At 43.6% G+C, this 18,130-nt stretch overlaps 1 protein-coding gene and 1 pseudogene across 1 annotated transcript; both read right to left on the bottom strand.

Moving 5' to 3' along the window:
- Positions 1-1,427: 1,427 nt before the first annotated feature.
- Positions 1,428-8,152, bottom strand: LOC125704696 (prostaglandin D2 receptor 2-like). Its single transcript, XM_048970648.1, has 2 exons — positions 7,633-8,152; positions 1,428-3,063 (listed from the first exon to the last, which is right to left on the bottom strand). Exon 2 carries the CDS (start codon positions 3,046-3,048, stop codon positions 1,924-1,926), a length of 1,125 nt encoding a protein of 374 aa, XP_048826605.1. The 5' UTR covers positions 3,049-3,063; positions 7,633-8,152; the 3' UTR covers positions 1,428-1,923.
- A 3,742-nt stretch (positions 8,153-11,894) lies between these two features.
- Positions 11,895-16,143, bottom strand: LOC125705201 (Ig lambda chain C region-like; annotated as a pseudogene).
- Positions 16,144-18,130: the final 1,987 nt, after the last annotated feature.

The raw sequence follows: 18,130 nt of genomic DNA, 5'->3' as shown, positions 1-18,130 counted from the left end.
ATGGTGAGATACTGGTAAGACAGGAGAGTGTGGCTCGGTTTGATGGAGAGATACTGGTAAGACAGGAGAGTGTGGCTGGGTTTGATGGAGAGATACTGGCAAGACAGGAGAGTGTGGCTGGGTTTGATGGTGAGATACTGGCAAGACAGGAGAGTGTGGCTGGGTTTGATGGTGAGATACTGGTAAGACAGGAGAGTGTGGCTCGGTTTGATGGAGAGATACTGGTAAGACAGGAGAGTGTGGCTGGGTTTGATGGAGAGATACTGGCAAGACAGGAGAGTGTGGCTGGGTTTGATGGTGAGATACTGGCAAGACAGGAGAGTGTGGCTGGGTTTGATGGTGAGATACTGGCAAGACAGGAGAGTGTGGCTGGGTTTGATGGTGAGATACTGGCAAGACAGGAGAGTGTGGCTGGGTTTGATGGTGAGATACTGGCAAGACAGGAGAGTGTGGCTCGGTTTGATGGTGAGATACTGGTAAGACAGGAGAGTGTGGCTGGGTTTGATGGTGAGATACTGGTAAGACAGGAGAGTGTGGCTCGGTTTGATGGAGAGATACTGGTAAGACAGGAGAGTGTGGCTCGGTTTGATGGTGAGATACTGGCCAGACAGGAGAGTGTGGCTGGGTTTGATGGAGAGATACTGGCAAGACAGGAGAGTGTGGCTGGGTTTGATGGAGAGATACTGGCACGACAGGAGAGTGTGGCTGGGTTTGATGGAGAGATACTGGCAAGACAGGAGAGTGTGGCTGAATATGATGGTGAGATACTGGCAAGACAGGAGAGTGTGGCTGGGTTTGATGGAGAGATACTGGCAAGACAGGAGAGTGTGGCTGGGTTTGATGGTGAGATACTGGTAAGACAGGAGAGTGTGGCTCGGTTTGATGGAGAGATACTGGTAAGACAGGAGAGTGTGGCTCGGTTTGATGGAGAGATACTGGTAAGACAGGAGAGTGTGGCTCGGTTTGATGGTGAGATACTGGCCAGACAGGAGAGTGTGGCTGGGTTTGATGGAGAGATACTGGCAAGACAGGAGAGTGTGGCTGGGTTTGATGGAGAGATACTGGCAAGACAGGAGAGTGTGGCTGGGTTTGATGGAGAGATACTGGCAAGACAGGAGAGTGTGGCTGGGTTTGATGGTGAGATACTGGCAAGACAGGAGAGTGTGGCTGGGTTTGATGGTGAGATACTGGCCAGACAGGAGAGTGTGGCTGGGTTTGATGGAGAGATACTGGCAAGACAGGAGAGTGTGGCTGGGTTTGATGGAGAGATACTGGCAAGACAGGAGAGTGTGGCTGGGTTTGATGGAGAGATACTGGCAAGACAGGAGAGTGTGGCTGGGTTTGATGGAGAGATACTGGCAAGACAGGAGAGTGTGGCTGCTGAGGGGATGGGCTGGGTTTCTGATAGAGCGAAAGTGAAAGGCAACTTTCTGAAAAATGACTTTTATTTAATGAGGTGCACTTGTAAACATCCATGCATTTTTTGTGACCACTTATAAGGAGGTAATTATACCGCTATAATTTTTATTTTTTTTAATTTATCAAACGTATCGTATGTATGTTTGCTTCTGCTGACTGCCACAGTTTCACAAAGAGAAATTACATGCATATTCATATAAATACCTTCTATACAAAACAATAATTATCATTAAGAATGGCAATCCATTATGAATGATAGATCTACAATTACAATGACAAATGTACTATGTAAACAGCGAATAATGTTGCATTCAATAAATGTGGAATTTAATTAATTAGCTTCAGGCTAAATATGATCTAAGTATTCTTCTTCCAGTTACTTTTGTGTTTAAATTATTTCTTGTGTTCAAAGGCTAAGGAATTATTTACCTGTGGATCATTAAAGCAGGTTTATATGTTGGAATGAAGCAACACAACTCAATTTTAACCCCAGATGTTAGACCATTAACTTCCTATCTCTGTTTTGCTATTATTGTCTATATTTCTGACTTTTTCAGTGACTGACCTTCTAACACCATTAAATTGCAATCTGGCTGACCCTGTGTCTTCACCCTCCGTCAGAAGACCCTCCAAGACGGCCCCCATACTTTCCCGAATCCTTTCACAAAAGTCCGGGCAGCTAAATGCGTAGAGAAAGGGGTTGAGGGTAGCGTTTAGGAAGGAGAAGGTGGCGGCTATTGGGAGACCCACCTCCACCACATTGCGGTGAGAGGAAGTCACCTCAAGGAGGCAGAAGATGTGGTAGGGAGACCAGGTGAAGATGAAGATGGCGATCACTGCCATCACCATCTTGGAGAACCTGGGGGAGAGAGTGCTGGAGGTGCTATTGGAGTAGATCCTCCTGTTGGTGAAGAGACTGTTCTGTCTCTGCAAGTGTCTCTGCCTCAGCTTCCAGCTCACACAGGCGTAGCTGCAGGCGATGATGCTCAGCGGGATGAGGAACGCCAGCAGGAACTTGCTCAGGGCTGTGGCCACCTGACGGACTTGGCAGTCATGCTCTAGGGTTTCAGGAGTAGAGAAGCGGGCAAAGTGATGGTAGCAGAGAGAGCGATTATTTGTTTTAGGAATGACGGCGCGGAAAAGCATATATGGAAGGGTGTTGATGCCTGCCCAAAGCCAGCCCAGGGCACAAATCTTCCTGGCCATGGCCACCGAACGGTGGGTCTTACTCCAAATGGGCTGCATCACCAGCAGGCAGCGGTCCAGGCTGATGGTGGCCAGCAGGAAGGCGCTGACAAACATGTTGAGGAAGAACAGGCCCGACTGGGCGACGCAGAGCGGCTCGCCCAGCTCCCAGCTGTGAGACGAGGACAGGTAGTAGGTGAAGAGCGGCAGCGTCAGCACTCCCAGGAAGTCCGACAGCGCCAAGTTCAGCACCCACACGGCTGCCACAGTGCGGCGAACCCGGAAGCCCACCACCCACAGGATGAGCGCGTTTTCCAGGATGCCCATGGTGCAGCAGATTCCGTGAAAGACCACCACTGCCATGTTGCCGAAATTGGTCTCGTTTGGGTTGGAGCTGTTCCTCAAGGACTCCAGCACTGTGCAGAAGGAGCTGCTGTTATTCATGCCAGGGACGTGAACCTACGGGGAGGGAGGTGCTTAATCAGTTTAGAAGGAAAGAAGGGTCAGCTATTTACATCAAGTACATGTCAATAATTATTTATTTATCTCTGTGGGGAAAAGGGCAGATTTGTACATATTCCAGCATGCTGTCACCCAATTTTTATAAAAATCTGTGACTGCAATCAAAAAACTAAAAAAAAACTAAAATAACTAAAATACTTATGGTTAAGGCTGGGTAGGGCTTAAGGTTGTCATTGTTGGGATTAGGGTTTATATACATATACAGATAAGCCAAAACATTCTGACCACTCGCACGAAAAGTGAATAATGTAGATTCAGAAAAATGGTGCACGTCAAGCTCTGGGATATATAGGATGATAAGATGATATACTAACACTTGATACTTATAGCCGATGATGAATGCGGCGCAAATGAGCAGGAGGAAGGTTCTGATCATTATAGCCAGAGCAGCGGGTGAGAGCATCTCTGAAAGGACAAGGCTTGTGGAGAGCTGAGCTGGCGGACAGTCGGGGTCAGTAGCAACTTAGACGGGTCTGAGGTGGGAACCGCCATGAACCAATAGCAGGGTGTCTGGCAGCCATTAAACCAATAACAAGGAGTCTGACAGCCATGAACCAATAGCAGGGTGTGTGGCAGCCATGAACCAATAGCAGGGTGTCTGGAAGCCATGAACCAATAGCAGGGTGTCTGGCAGCCATGAACCAATAGCTGGGCGTCTGGCAGTCATGAACCAATATCAGGGCATCTGGCAGCCATGAACCAATAGCAGGGTGTCTGACGGCCATGAACCAACAGCAGGGTGTCTGGCGGCCATGAACCAATAGCAGGGTGTCTGACGGCCATGAACCAATAGCAGGGTGTCTGACGGCCATGAACCAACAGCAGGGTGTCTGACGGCCATGAACCAACAGCAGGGTGTCTGGCAGCTGAGACTCGTGAACGGAGGCTATCCTGTGTGGCACAAACCAACAGAAGGACGGCACAAATTGCAGATAATTTTAACGCTGATTATGTTAATAATGTGTCACGGCACATATTGCATCGAGCCCAGCATATACGTACGTTTTGCCTGATCTTCAATTCAATTTTATTTGCATAATGCATGTTCACTTTACATTGTCTCAAAGCGCTTTATATTTTCCCCGCACAAAGCCGCCAGTGAGCAAGCCAGAGGGGACAGTGGCAGCTTGTTAAATAATGCAACATTGTTATTCCATCAACTCCTGTTAGATATTTACGAAATGTCTTTTATTATCATAGAGCTAAATATAACTTTAGTCCACTATGTAAAGGGAAAAACTGATACTGTTCTCATATTTCCACAAGCATAATCCTATTGAATTCTGTTGAGAAAAAATTAAAATCTTTTAGGATTTCTTTATTAGGGTTAGTAGCTTATTTTTTTACAGCACTGATGCTGCTTTTCTTGGTGTGTCCTCTGACCAATACGACGAGCGCCCAGCTTAACTGGGAACTTAAGCAAATCGAATTATCTGCAGCAGATGTTTGGTGGAAATGGACAATGCGATAACCGGGACTAATGACGGGGAAATCGGGAGGAAATCGGGAGGATCGTGTCCCTGCCCTGTAAGTGCTCTTGAATTTGTCGCGGTTGCTGCTTTGGTACCATTTCAAAGTGCCAGACAGGCGTCTGATGCCGTAACCCCGACATTAGCGCCGTAGGAACCGCGATTAATCTCGTGCTGCCATCTCGACATAAAAAAAAAACAAAACAAAACACGCATTGTGTTGCTGTACGCCATATACCACTATCACACCCTGCGCGCTTGGAACTTGCGGTTCAGTTACTGAACCCGGAGCCCTGCAGAATTTAGCGGCATATCTCACAAACACATCAACAGCTTCAGGGAGCACAGTCCTTGAGTCCTGATATTTGTCTGCTACGTTTCACAGGAAGAGAGCGCTTGTCTATTTGCGTTGTCCTTTAAGGGTAACCTGGGACTTTCCGTGTTAGTCTCTCTTGCCAAATGAAACGTCACTGGCTCTTCTCCAGGCCGCCTGACAGGGTACCTTACACTAAAAGGACCAGTGTTAAGTATAATTAGCCTGCAGGACACCGGCCACCAGATTAGCCGCTAATGGATAATAACTTACGGGCAATGTTTACGGCTGCTCTTTATACCACTACCTGGATCTGAAGCATGAAATTCTCATTTACTCATTCTATCTAAAGGTGTAAACTCCAAACTCCAAGCTACTCGGTTTTAATGCCAGATATACACTGGAAAAAAATCGGAGGAACGTTTCGGAAAATGGTTGCCCTGAATCTGGACTAAACATGACCGTAAGCTTTTAGATCTGAGAGTACCTCGTGATGCCTCTGACCCAAACCTTAACTGAACTTCTAACCTTAACCCTGCTGTGACAGGAAGCACTGCTGGATTAGCACTAGCTATGCGAATACCGTTTTCATAGCATTTTGCTTAAGTATGACTTACTATAATCATAAAACCATCTTTTGCTATTAACTGATCTCAAGATTCTCATTCATGTATATTTTTATAATTGTCATAATATTGTATCTTAAAAATGGAAGGCTCGTTGGTGTAGGGAAGTGGTCTCTAACCCTTTTAATAGTGATAAAATTTTAAAAAATAATCTGATGAGCTTCCTGGGGATTGGGGGGGATGGGGGGTCAGAGGGGAGGGGGGATTATTATCCTTTCGCGTCCACTCTGTAGCTCGTCTAACACCAAATACAATACATACACTCCATGCAGGCTGCTAGTAGTTCACAGTCTACGCTTTGGTAACCACTGTACTAATGTATGTAGCTAAAGTTAGCTAGTGCCCCGAGAATGTACGTGCATGAGAGTGAATGTGAGGGTCCGATTGTCGCGGATGACCAGGATTGTGAGAAGGATCGGCCTATTGCGACGGACTGACTGCCGACCACTGGTGTAGGGGTATGATCCTCGTTCTGGGCTCTAATCCTGGACAAGACCAAGCACAGGTGGCTAGTAAAGGATTCCTGTTTGGTTGGTGTGTCCCTCAACAGGTTTGGGTGAGGTGCCAGTGACTGGAAAGTTGCCAGGAGAGAACATAAGAAATGTAAAAATGAGAGGAGCCCTATCCAGCTCGCTTGGGGAGAACTTAACTCAGAGTTGTTAAAATCTTATCTATCTCTGATATAACGGAAGCCAGGGTTTTTAGTTTGTCCTACACCAACAGGAAGACTATTCCATAGTCCAGCTACACGCTGTGTAAAGAAGTGCTTCCTCAAATTCATTTTAAAATGTTCTCCCGCTAATTTCCACTTATGGCCTTCGAGTTCTAGTATTTAAACTAATATTGAAATAGCCATTAGGCTGAACAGCATCCAGACCAGAGCAGAGTGAGTTGACCACCGGCCTGTAGAGCAAGGTCCAGTAGTGGAGGGGCATTCACACCCCCACCCTGCCACCCCCATCTCAGCAGGTGGTCCGCTGCAGGATCTCCCAAGGGGACCCACCCCTCCTGGACTGTCTGGCTGTGCTTTCACAGACATATATACGTCATTTCAGATAAAGGCATCTCCTAAACAAATAAAATTTAAATTTTCCAAGTATTTTCCTGTCGAAACTGTAAAGGGCTCTGCCCATCCCATTAGCTGCCGGTTCAGCCTGCTGAAATCAGGCAAACGACCCTGCAGTCTGACTGCCAGGACAGCCTCAAGACGGGCTTCTGTCCTCAGACCCCTGGGCTTCTCAACCTGGCCCACCCATGTTTTATAACTGACTCTTAATTATTTATGCCTTTTCACTGCATCACATGTAAACTTCCCACATAGACGTTTACTTTTTTCATGTCCTTATATATTGCCATTTGCACGCTGCTTACCATCCACACTGTATATACTGTCATTTGGATATTGTTCTCTGAATAGCATTTTTACAGTATGTTTAGTCTTTTATTTATCTTCTATTTAGGTGTTTTTTTCCGTCGTACTAGCCCTTCCCCCTCCCAACTTAATTTGTTTCATTTAATCAAACCTTTATTGATCTTAATTCTCTGTTGTGTCTCAGGAGCAAGCCAGATTTATAAGACGTACCAGTATAACTGTGCACGTCACAAAAAAAAATCTTGAATCTAATTATACATACACCTTTTAGATTACCCGTTGTGGCCGGGGCCACAGTGATTGGACAGCGATCGGTGCCGAGCGAATTTCTATTCATGTCATGGTTTTAGGTGAACCTTGGCTGTTGTGGTCTGTAAAATTCCGGCTGTAACCGTAAAACTCCACATGACTGATTCTGGTACACTTTCGTTTTTCAGATGCTGCCGGCATAGCGAGGCGTCAGAGATCCCCAGCTATTTCGGCTGGACGCAAATTAATACCAGAACCGGTAATGCCTTTTTTTTTAAAAGATCCTGGAGAACCTAAAGCTGCAGACTATTTCCCAGCCTTGCCACTTGGAAAAGTAACACAAAGTCCTGTTTATTGTGCTAAGTTCAAGAGTTTAATGCACCTTTCATGAATAAGCGTCTTGTAAGCATTTCTTGTAGCTGCAGATAGGCACAAAACTTTTAAATCCTGTCCTGATAAATGCAGACGTTCACTCACCACAGGGCACAGATGTCCTGCTGATTTGTCTTGTTTTGATGTTCCCTGTCGGCGAGTCTCTTCCTTTCCGCTCGTGTCAGTCGTCCCACATCTCCCCCTCTCCTCTGTTTCCTGTCATGCCTTTTGAAATGTTTGAAATCCTCACATCACTCCTTGTTATGAGACGGAAAAGTGGAAAAACACAGAAGGAAAGAGAGAGAGAGAGAGAGAGAGAGAGAGTGAGAGAGAGAGCAGTGTGGACCAGGAGTGCCGAAGCAGGGGGTTTTGTGCAGGCTGTTGTGTAATCAGTTCATAATGATCAGTCTTGGTTGATTTGGGCAGCGTGGTGGTTCAGCAGGTTGGGGCTCCGTTCTCACGATGAGAAGGTTGTTGTTTCAAATCCCAGGCTGATGCTGCCATTCGGCCCCGGAACTTAGCTCCCATGTCGCCCGTATACGTAGCTTTTGGACAGTAAGATGGGATAGGGGAAAAGACAATATCCTCAAATGGCTTAATAAATTTTCTCTATTCCGTTAAATATCAGCTTAGGCTACATTGAAAAGCATGCACAATCGAAAAGGCTGCCATCTCATGGGAAAATGTGTTTTTTAAAGCTAATGAAATCTAATTGCTCAATGGTCGTACTTCCCTTTATTAAAAAAGTGCTATTTCAGCACTTTTTATCGCGTACAAGGTCATGTGAGCCTGCATTTTAGCCTCTGAAGCCCAGGTCAGAAGCCAGACGGACACAGGGGCGGTGTGGCAGACCAGCAGAGGATGCTGACACACACAGCGGTTATTGGCAGTTTGGAGATACCGATTCAGCTGACTAACTCTGTTAAGAGGAAACTGACGTATGCAGGGGAATCTGGCACAACACAGGAGACCATGCAAATCACTGTACTTGTACTGTGTTAGGGATACGCTTGTGGGCACGCCCCCGAGGAGCTGTAATTTCCACAGTTTCCTCCGTACCTGTCTGTACTTGCTCTTGAAATAAGTGCAGCTCTGTATGTATTATGTCTGAAGTTCACACCATCCGAGGAGGAATTTGCCCCACGCCCTCAGGCGATTAATGTTTTGTATGGATCGGGATTGAAAACATTTTTTTACAAAACTGGTTTTAAAGACAGTCCAGACCATAATGAAGCCTGCAGATGTTTATCGTCTACCTCCCAAGCAAGAATCTTCCCCAAAAACCCAACAATGGAGGCTCTTCGCAAAAGGCCCGGGAAGATTGCTGAGAGCCGGAATGACCAGTTTCGTTCACCGATGTTATTTTGTATCAGTGAGTCATTTCAGTGGAGGTTCTCATTTTGGATGATAATGCAATTTTCCATACATGCCGTATGGATCAGTGACAACCGAGGTAGAGGTAGATTAACACATAAACTACAGTATCAGTCAAAGTTTGGACATACCCACCAATAGAAAGGTTCGCATATACTATTCTGTACATTTTAGAATAATAATACAGATATCAAATCTACAAAATAATGTATATGGAATTATGCACTGACCAATAAAGTATTAAACAAAAAAAATTTATTTGTTGGGGGGGCAGTTCTATGGGTCAGGACCCAGAAGGTTGCCGGTTCAAATCCCTGGGTCGGTAGAGTGATCCCACTATTGAACCCCTGACCAGGGCCCTTAACCTTAATTGCTCCGGAGACTGGCTGACTGTACCGTCTCTGCTATGCCAGTTTCACGCGGTGGCCTCCTGGGATGCTTTCCCATCTGTCCCGTAAAAGGGCCCCACATACACGCTTAGCACTCATTGGCTACTTTGCCTTCACTCACTGGTCCAAAACCATCTCTACTGTGTTTTGGTCAGGTGGCCAGGTCATGTGATGCGACACTATCAATCTCCGGCTTGTCATGTACAGACTTTTGACTGATACAGTATTCTGAACAGTAGCCACAGCAAGGTTGCAAGGAAATAATCCCGTTTTCCTTGTGCAGGGAAGCACTTGAAAACCTTTCCTCCGATCCGCGAAGGTGCTGAAAGCCCTTGTGATCTCAAGCGGCGCAGCCAGGTTTCAGAATGCAGCATTTCCTGTAAAATAGATTTCCGGTAAAATAAGTAAGACCTTTCTGATGAAGATTTCAGGTTCCGGTCTATAGAACCATCTGGTAGCATTTTAATCTTTTATCAGAGACCCCCCCCCGATCATTCAGGACACTCACTGTTCAGGTGGCAAGAGGCTGGGTATAACCTCAGACACCAATGTGAAATGATCCTTTATTTGCCATTCGCATTAGTTTGTTTTCACATATCGTGTCTTGCTCTCCGTTTTGAGACATATTTACACAGTTTAGAACAAAACCTGGGGTGTGAGCACAGGGTCAGGCTATTTATCCGGCACAGCAGGATAAATATAAGCACAGAAGCTTAGCCCACAGAACCACACACCATCCCACGTCTGCACTATCATACTCAGGGCACATTTTCACAAGAGCTTCTTCCTGCCGGCAATCAGGCTGAGGGCTTCAAGTCAGACAAACCCAGAGAGTCAAACAAACCCAGAGCGTCAGACAAACCCAGAGCGTCAGACAAACCCAGAGCACTCAGACAAACCCAGAGAGTCAAACAAACCCAGAGTGTCAGACAAACCCAGAGCGTCAGACAAACCCAGAGAGTCAAACAAACCCAGAGTGTCAGACAAACCCAGAGTCAAACAAACCCAGAGTGTCAGGCAAACCCAGAGCGTCAGACAAACCCAGAGAGTCACTCTCTGTCCCACTCTCTGTTTGTCCTTCATTTTAGGCCAAGAGTGAAGCTGCGAATCATGGAGCAGCCCATTCCAATCCTGTCCCTGCATGACAAGCCAAAGATCTCTGTGCAATAGAACTGAAATATAGGCCCAGCGAATGGTGTACATAACCTGAACTGGTCTGGTATGCTGCCCGGCTGTGTTGGTTGGTTAAAAAGTGCCGTTGAACAGGTAACATAGTAATTACTAACATGGTTATTATTAATAATAATAATTAAAAAATCAGTTTCCAGCAATATGCAAAGCGTGTGTTACAACAGTGGAAGACATCTGGTGTAGCTTTCAAATTCAAACACCACCCAGCAAACCAACCAAAGCTGTTAAAAAGCCCCCCCATATTTTCAGGGTTATGCAAAGTAGTGTAAACCATGGCTCATTTCTGGGCAGTGAAACTATGAAGTGAAAAGTGGGGACCACAGAGCCGTGACTGATGTTTGCATGGCTACGGTTGGTGTGACCCAGAGGCTCTGAGAATAGAGCGGCAGGTTTCGGCAGGTGCTGGGGAGGATCCCCCGTGGGCTGCAGAGAGGCAGAGAGTGAGAGCTTAGAAAACAGAAGAAGCCAGAGATATTTTTGACATTTGTGTTCAATGCTTTGCTGCTTAAGCTTTGTAGCAGATTTTCAGATGAGACTGCAAATGATCTAAAGTCAGGCTTCCTCATTATATGTTACAATACAGGGAACCAAAACTCCCTCAGTATTTTAACTTTCTAAAATGTACTAAGCCCTGAGGAAATTTGTCGAAAAGAGATTCTGTGCACTGAGTGAGTTTTGGAAATTTGTCCTTTAAATGTTGTGGTCCAGGGAGAAAAAAAGCCCCGTGCATTTATGGTACTGATGATGGTCAGATCTCATTTTTTGAACTTAATTAGAGCTTTGGGGGATGTTTGTACTTGTAAATAAACTGACAGCTTCTATGTCTTGCCGTTGCTTTTACCGACATTATTAGCAAGGATCTAAATAAAACATCTTTGATCTTTAAGCCATGACAAAGTGCTCTGAATGGCTGAATGCATCTTGTTTTATGCCAGGGTCCTTACCAGAAGACATTATAGCCTTATTCTGCATGAGACTGTGGTATGCGAGTGGATCATTCAACCATTTTAGTTTTTTCATTGGTTTCTCAAATAAGACGCCTACCAGGAGTTTCACGATAGTCTGGGTGCAGGTTCAGGAACAGGAGAGTAAAGCAGGACAGAAAGTGACCATCTGGGATGATGACGATGGAAACGAAAGTGGCAATGCAATATCTGTTTGGTTAAAGTGATCGATAATTTCGGTGTACTGAGAGTAGGGCGAGTTTGTTGCTTTATTTCCCATCTACTGGGAAGGGAGGCGCCTTTATGTGGTTTTATCACTCAGAAGAGCGAACTACTTTACAGAAAAGCTGACACATTTTTCTGTAATTGCATTGTCTGCTTATAATTACTCATTCATTGCTTCAGTGAAGGTGGATTGTGGAAATATATTCAATGTCATGTTAGGGCAGTAAAACCAAAACGACTGTGGTGATGGCAGATAAGTCTTTATTTTCCTTCTGTCAAAGCTGAAAGCATCACATTTTTAAAACACTACAAGGCGTCGCATGCAGATTACATAACTCACACGGAATAACAAAACAGACGCAGACTGTATAAAGTATGAGATTAACACACAACTTCGAGCAAAGCAGCTACCACAAGCTACAGGAGAAGCCGACATGTCGGTATTAATAAATGACAGGCAGTAAGTCAGGGCTGGTATGGTCACCCCAGACAGTCGCTCTTCCTCAGTGTGCTTGGCTTCGCGGACTGGCCGTCTGCGGTGGCCTCGCAGGTCACCTCCTTTGCCGAGTTCCACTCCTGCTCGGTCAGCGTCAGCGTGCTGCTCCAGCCGTAAAGGCCGCCCCTCTGGAGCAGCCCGGTGCTGCTCGCCACGGAGGAGCTCTTGGACACTCCATCCACTTTCCAGCTCAGCGCCCAGCTGGAGGGGAAGCCGCCGTTGGCCAGGCAAACCAGCGAGGCTTTTTGCTTGCTGGAGAGCTCCTCGCCAGAAGGGGGCAGCACTGTGAGGGTCGGGGTTGTGGTTTCTGGGGAGACAGAATAATTCACGTGAAGGAGGTTAACAGCAAATTGACAGACATAGTACGAACTATGCTTACGGTGACATAGTTCAATCTTAACAGAGGTAACCGATAAGTAGCAAACCCCTGAATTCAGAAAAGCGTTTTCCCTTTTGAGGAACTGAGCGATTTTATTTCGTTATATTCACGAACAGAAAAGTCTCTTTTCATAGAAATGATGTCGTGTGAAGACCAAATGTTGAAAATGTACTGCGTGAAGCAAGGTTTATATTTCAATTAACTTTGTACAATACGATAGCTTTTCACCGCATTTTTAAATAAAATGAAATATCTTTTCATTATTAGATATAAAGAGAAATTAAAATATGTTTATCAGTTTATCAATGATTTCATCATTCAAATGCTAAGAACAAGTAACAATTAATAACATGAATTAATTAACTTCTTTCCCCAATTCTAAAACATTACAAACGGAAAAAACGAGAAACGTCATTAAAACACTAGTCAGTTGTCATCGTTACAATTATTCATAATAAAAAACTAAGCATCACTTGAAAACTAGCTTTCACGTCGCGTATATACTTTAATTTTGATTTAACTGACAGCTCAGTCCAGTTTATATATTTTTAAACAGAATACTAAAACCAGACGGAAAACTAGACATCTCGTGCGCATTGTTGCTGCGGATAATAAAACTGTAAAAGTTACACAAAAAGATAGCGACTGTGCGCGGTGTGTGAGGTATGTATGCCGCATATCATTGTCGGGTTCGTATGATTCCTGGATTTTAAAATTCAGTCTTTGCTAATTTGTTACGTAAAAGAATTAACACTCTTTAAAAAAAATATATATATATATATATATATATATATATATATATATATATATATATATATATATATATATATCGAGTGATTCTACATTTTGAACTGCAGATAAGATATACAGTCACAAAAAAAATATCACAAATAAAAATAATTCTTGAATTACTGTAATTACGTATCTGCCTTTAAAAGAAAAATGCACACAGCCTGTTATGAGTCATACTGCTGCCTATTTAGCTTTTAGTAAAATAATAGATACCGCCTTGGATTCATGAACGGTTGAGCTCAGCGTTGCTCAAGAGATCAGCACTGCGGTAACACTGACTAACGACACTGGCATAAAGATGAGAAAATAGCTAAAATTCTGGTGCTTTCTTTATAGTCTTGGTGATATTTGTGGAACAGATGCAGGATATGGTAACATTACGGTAAAATAAAGTGGATACTTACTTCCAACCTCAACCCTCGTGCCACCGCCGAAGATGAGCACAGTGTTTCAGCCCCGTTTAGTGGCTGTACAAAAACCTCAGCGCTGCTGCCTTTCATGCCAGGTCCCGTGAAAATTCATAACCCTCTGTGTCTCACATTCACATGAACGTATGTATTTTGTCCCTCTCTGTCTCACATTCCCTTTCATATAAACATACCTGACTGTCCTCTCTGTCTCACATTCCCTTTCATATAAACATACCTGACTGTCCTCTGTGTCTCACATTCCCTTTCATATAAACATACCTGACTGTCCTCTCTGTCTCACATTCCCTTTCATATAAACATACCTGACTGTCCTCTCTGTCTCACATTCCCTTTCATATAAACATACCTGACTGTCCTCTGTGTCTCACATTCCCTTTCATATAAACATACCTGACTGTCCTCTGTGTCTCACATTCCCTTTCATATAAACATACCTGACTGTCCTCTCTGTCTCACATTCCCTTTCATACAGTATAAACATACCTGACTGTCCTCTGTGTCTCACATTCCCTTTCATATAAACATACCTGACTGTCCTCTGTGTCTCACATTCCCTTTCATATAAACATACCTGACTGTCCTCTGTGTCTCACATTCCCTTTCATATAAACATACCTGACTGTCCTCTGTGTCTCACATTCCCTTTCATATAAACATACCTGACTGTCCTCTTTGTCTCACATTCCCTTTCATATAAACATACCTGACTGTCCCTCTCTGTCTCACATTCCCTTTCATATAAACATACCTGACTGTCCTCTCTGTCTCACATTCCCTTTCATATAAACATACCTGACTGTCCTCTGTGTCTCACATTCCCTTTCATATAAACATACCTGACTGTCCTCTGTGTCTCACATTCCCTTTCATATAAACATACCTGACTGTCCTCTCTGTCTCACATTCCCTTTCATATAAACATACCTGACTGTCCTCTCTGTCTCACATTCCCTTTCATATAAACATACCTGACTGTCCTCTCTGTCTCACATTCCCTTTCATATAAACATACCTGACTGTCCTCTCTGTCTCACATTCCCTTTCATATAAACATACCTGACTGTCCTCTCTGTCTCACATTCCCTTTCATATAAACATACCTGACTGTCCTCTCTGTCTCACATTCCCTTTCATATAAACATACCTGACTGTCCTCTGTGTCTCACATTCCCTTTCATATAAACATACCTGACTGTCCTCTGTGTCTCACATTCCCTTTCATATAAACATACCTGACTGTCCTCTGTGTCTCACATTCCCTTTCATACAGTATAAACATACCTGACTGTCCTCTGTGTCTCACATTCCCTTTCATACAGTATAAACATACCTGACTGTCCTCTCTGTCTCACATTCCCTTTCATATAAACATACCTGACTGTCCTCTCTGTCTCACATTCCCTTTCATACAGTATAAACATACCTTACTTCAGGGACTGGCTAACCATACTGTCTCCTCCATGCCAGTTTCACTAGGTGGTCCCCTCATGAAGGAGGTGGCTTGGTATGTCTAAACTTTTGTTTGGTACTGTATTTACCTGTCTAAATATTCATGAAAAGCATGCATGTATCGTGAGAATACTAATGATTTTTAAATTTTATGCAAACAGAATAAAGTTTTCTAAAACTTTTAATAAAAAGTTAAACATTTGACTTACTTCACGCTGAATGATACAGGGAATGAAAGGTCCCAAAGGAGAAGATCATCTTTTCCAGGATCCCAAAACATCCAAAGCACAAGCACAAGTAGGGATGATTGTAAAATCCAAATTGGAATGGAATCCTCTATATTTCCTTGTTCTCTGACTGATCTCACAGAGCAGGAGCTGTGCGGTTTGACTGGGGGAGGTTTTTGAATGACGTTATATCACAGTGTGAGATACGCATTAGTAAACCAATCAAAACAGTAGTAATCAGCGGCATCGTCAGGCTGAACATCACTGATCTGTAGAGTGTAATCAGTCCCAGATCCAGATCCACTGAACCTCGCTGAAATCCCAGTGTGGAGGGTGCTTCTATAATAAATTAGAAGTTTAGGAGCTTCTCCAGGTTTGACCTGGTACCAGGATACAGCACTATCTGAAGTACCGAGTTTACAGTTCAGGGTCACTGTGCTGCCTGGTAGAGAAGATACAACTGATGGAGTCTGAGTCACTGTGTACTGTCCTCTGGATCCTGAAACCAATCAAACCAAAGAATTAATGAATAACAAAAGGTTATTGTATCTTAATTAGAGAAAATTAATTATAAAGTCAGAGACCTTTATGACTGTATAACAGAATGAAAGTTCTGCTGCAGTGTGATAAATGTGTTATAAGTGAGCAGTAAGAAGCCGCCTCCTACCCTGACTGCAGAAGATGAGCGTCCAGAGGAAGATGATGATGATGAAGCTCATGTTTGCCTTTATCTCCACGGCGATGAGACCCGACTGTCAGTCATGAAGAGCTAAACACACAGGACTAATAAACACTGCCAGGGCACTGAAGTGTGTAACACTGATGCAAATGATCCTCTGCATGCAAAGTGTCTCTCGTGTCTCTCACAGTGACATCAGCTGTGTCACACTCACTGAAATGTGCCCTAACTGTGGCAGCAAATATGCCTATTAATTGATGATTGCTGCTGGATCAAACATTAAATAATTGTTACCTGGACAGTATTCATGATTAAGTTCAATCTTTTTCCTTTAAAAATGAGAGGCGATTTGATTTAAAGTAGTTTGTGTTCATCACAATTAATCTTTTAACTGTAATTGATTCAACAGGAGGAATTAAGTTCAGAATTGTTTTTAATGTGTAATACATAGAATTCTAGGAACTGAACATGACATACAATCTGGTCAGTTTAAAGTTCTGGTTTTGGTCTTATGACCTGTTTTGATTTGATTGTAAAGTTACTAGCTAACATAAATAATCTTTGTGTGAAATTAACTTTTGACATACTGTCCTCCCAGTCAGTCATTAATATTGCTGTAAATGATAATCCTAATATATACAATGTTTATTTTTGAAATGGAAGTTTAAAATGATTTTACCTGAAATTCAATTGTTGGATTGTACTGCACTATGTTGCCAAAAGTATTGGGACACCTGCCTTTACACACACATGAACTTTAATGACATTCTATTCTTAATATATTAGCTTTAATATGGAGTCGGCCCACCCTTTGTAGCTATAACAGCTTCAACTCTTCTGGGGAGGCTGTCCACAAGGTTTAGGAGTGTGTTTGTGGGAATTTTTGACCGTTCTTCCAGGAGTCCAGTGGCAGCGTGCTTTACTTGCATTGCACTTCGTGATGCAAGGCTTAGATGCAGCTGCTCGGCCATGGAAACCCATTCCATGAAGTTCTTTCTGTACTGATCATGAGCTAATCTGAAGGCCGCATGAAGTTTGGAGGTCTGTAGCTATTGACTCTGCAGACAGTTGGCACTGTGTACCTCAGGATGCGTTATCCCCACTCTCTGATTTTATGTGACCTACCACTTCATGGCTGAGTTGCTGTTGTTCCCAATTGCTTCCTCTTTGGTATAATACCACTAACAGTTGACCGTGAAATATTCAGTAGTGAGGAAATTTCACGAGTGGACTTATTGCGCAGATGGCATCCTATCATGGTACCATGCTTGAATTCATTGAGCTCCTGAGAGTGACCCATTCTTTCACAAATGTTTGTAGAAGCAGTCTGCATGCCTAGGTGCTTCATTTTATACATCAGTGGCTATGGAAGCGATTCAATCTCAATTCATTGATTTGGACGGGTGTCCCAATACTTTTTGCAATATAGTGTATTTTTAAATGAGACTTGATTAATAGGAACAGCAATATTTAAATGCAAATTTTCAGAACTTCCTGGAAAATTGTTCTGTAGCTTCTAAAACCAAGCATCACTGAAATCAATGAAATTGTTTCATGTTTGATACAGAAGAATAATATGTTCTGAACATGTGGCTCAATTTATTTTTTTTTTATGAACAGAAACTATTGATTGTTTTTTCTTGTATTTACACTATATTGGCCCCATGACACACAGACACACATGTAGGTGAGAGAAGCTTGACAGCGTAGAGCAGCCACCTACAGCGGCGCCCATGGAGATGGGGGTTAAGGGTCTCGCTTTCGGGGCCAATGACATGTGACTCTTCTGCTGAAGCTGGACTTGAACTGGCAACCTTCCAATCAGAGGACCACTGCGCTCACTGCGACCTCACACCACCTACTAAATGTATTTATAATAAGTTCATAAGGCAAAGATATTTTCAAGGGCACAATGACTGTCTCATTACTGAAGGTATGAGCTCAAGGATTTAAAAACTGATGGAAGATAAGATTTTTAGTAAAGAATGCTTTACAGGTCTTTTAATCAGTACAGCAGCTGTTTCGCA

Source organism: Brienomyrus brachyistius, chromosome 12 (assembly GCF_023856365.1).
Source record: "Brienomyrus brachyistius isolate T26 chromosome 12, BBRACH_0.4, whole genome shotgun sequence".
Lineage (NCBI taxonomy): Eukaryota > Metazoa > Chordata > Actinopteri > Osteoglossiformes > Mormyridae > Brienomyrus > Brienomyrus brachyistius.
The sequence above is the reverse complement of the archived record's forward strand: the minus strand, read 5'-3'. Positions and strand labels throughout refer to the sequence as shown.

Excerpts from the sequence above, each read along its gene's own strand:
- LOC125704696 (XM_048970648.1), bottom strand. The coding sequence starts at position 3,048 with ATGAATAACAGCAGCTCCTTCTGCACAGTGCTGGAGTCCTTGAGGAAC.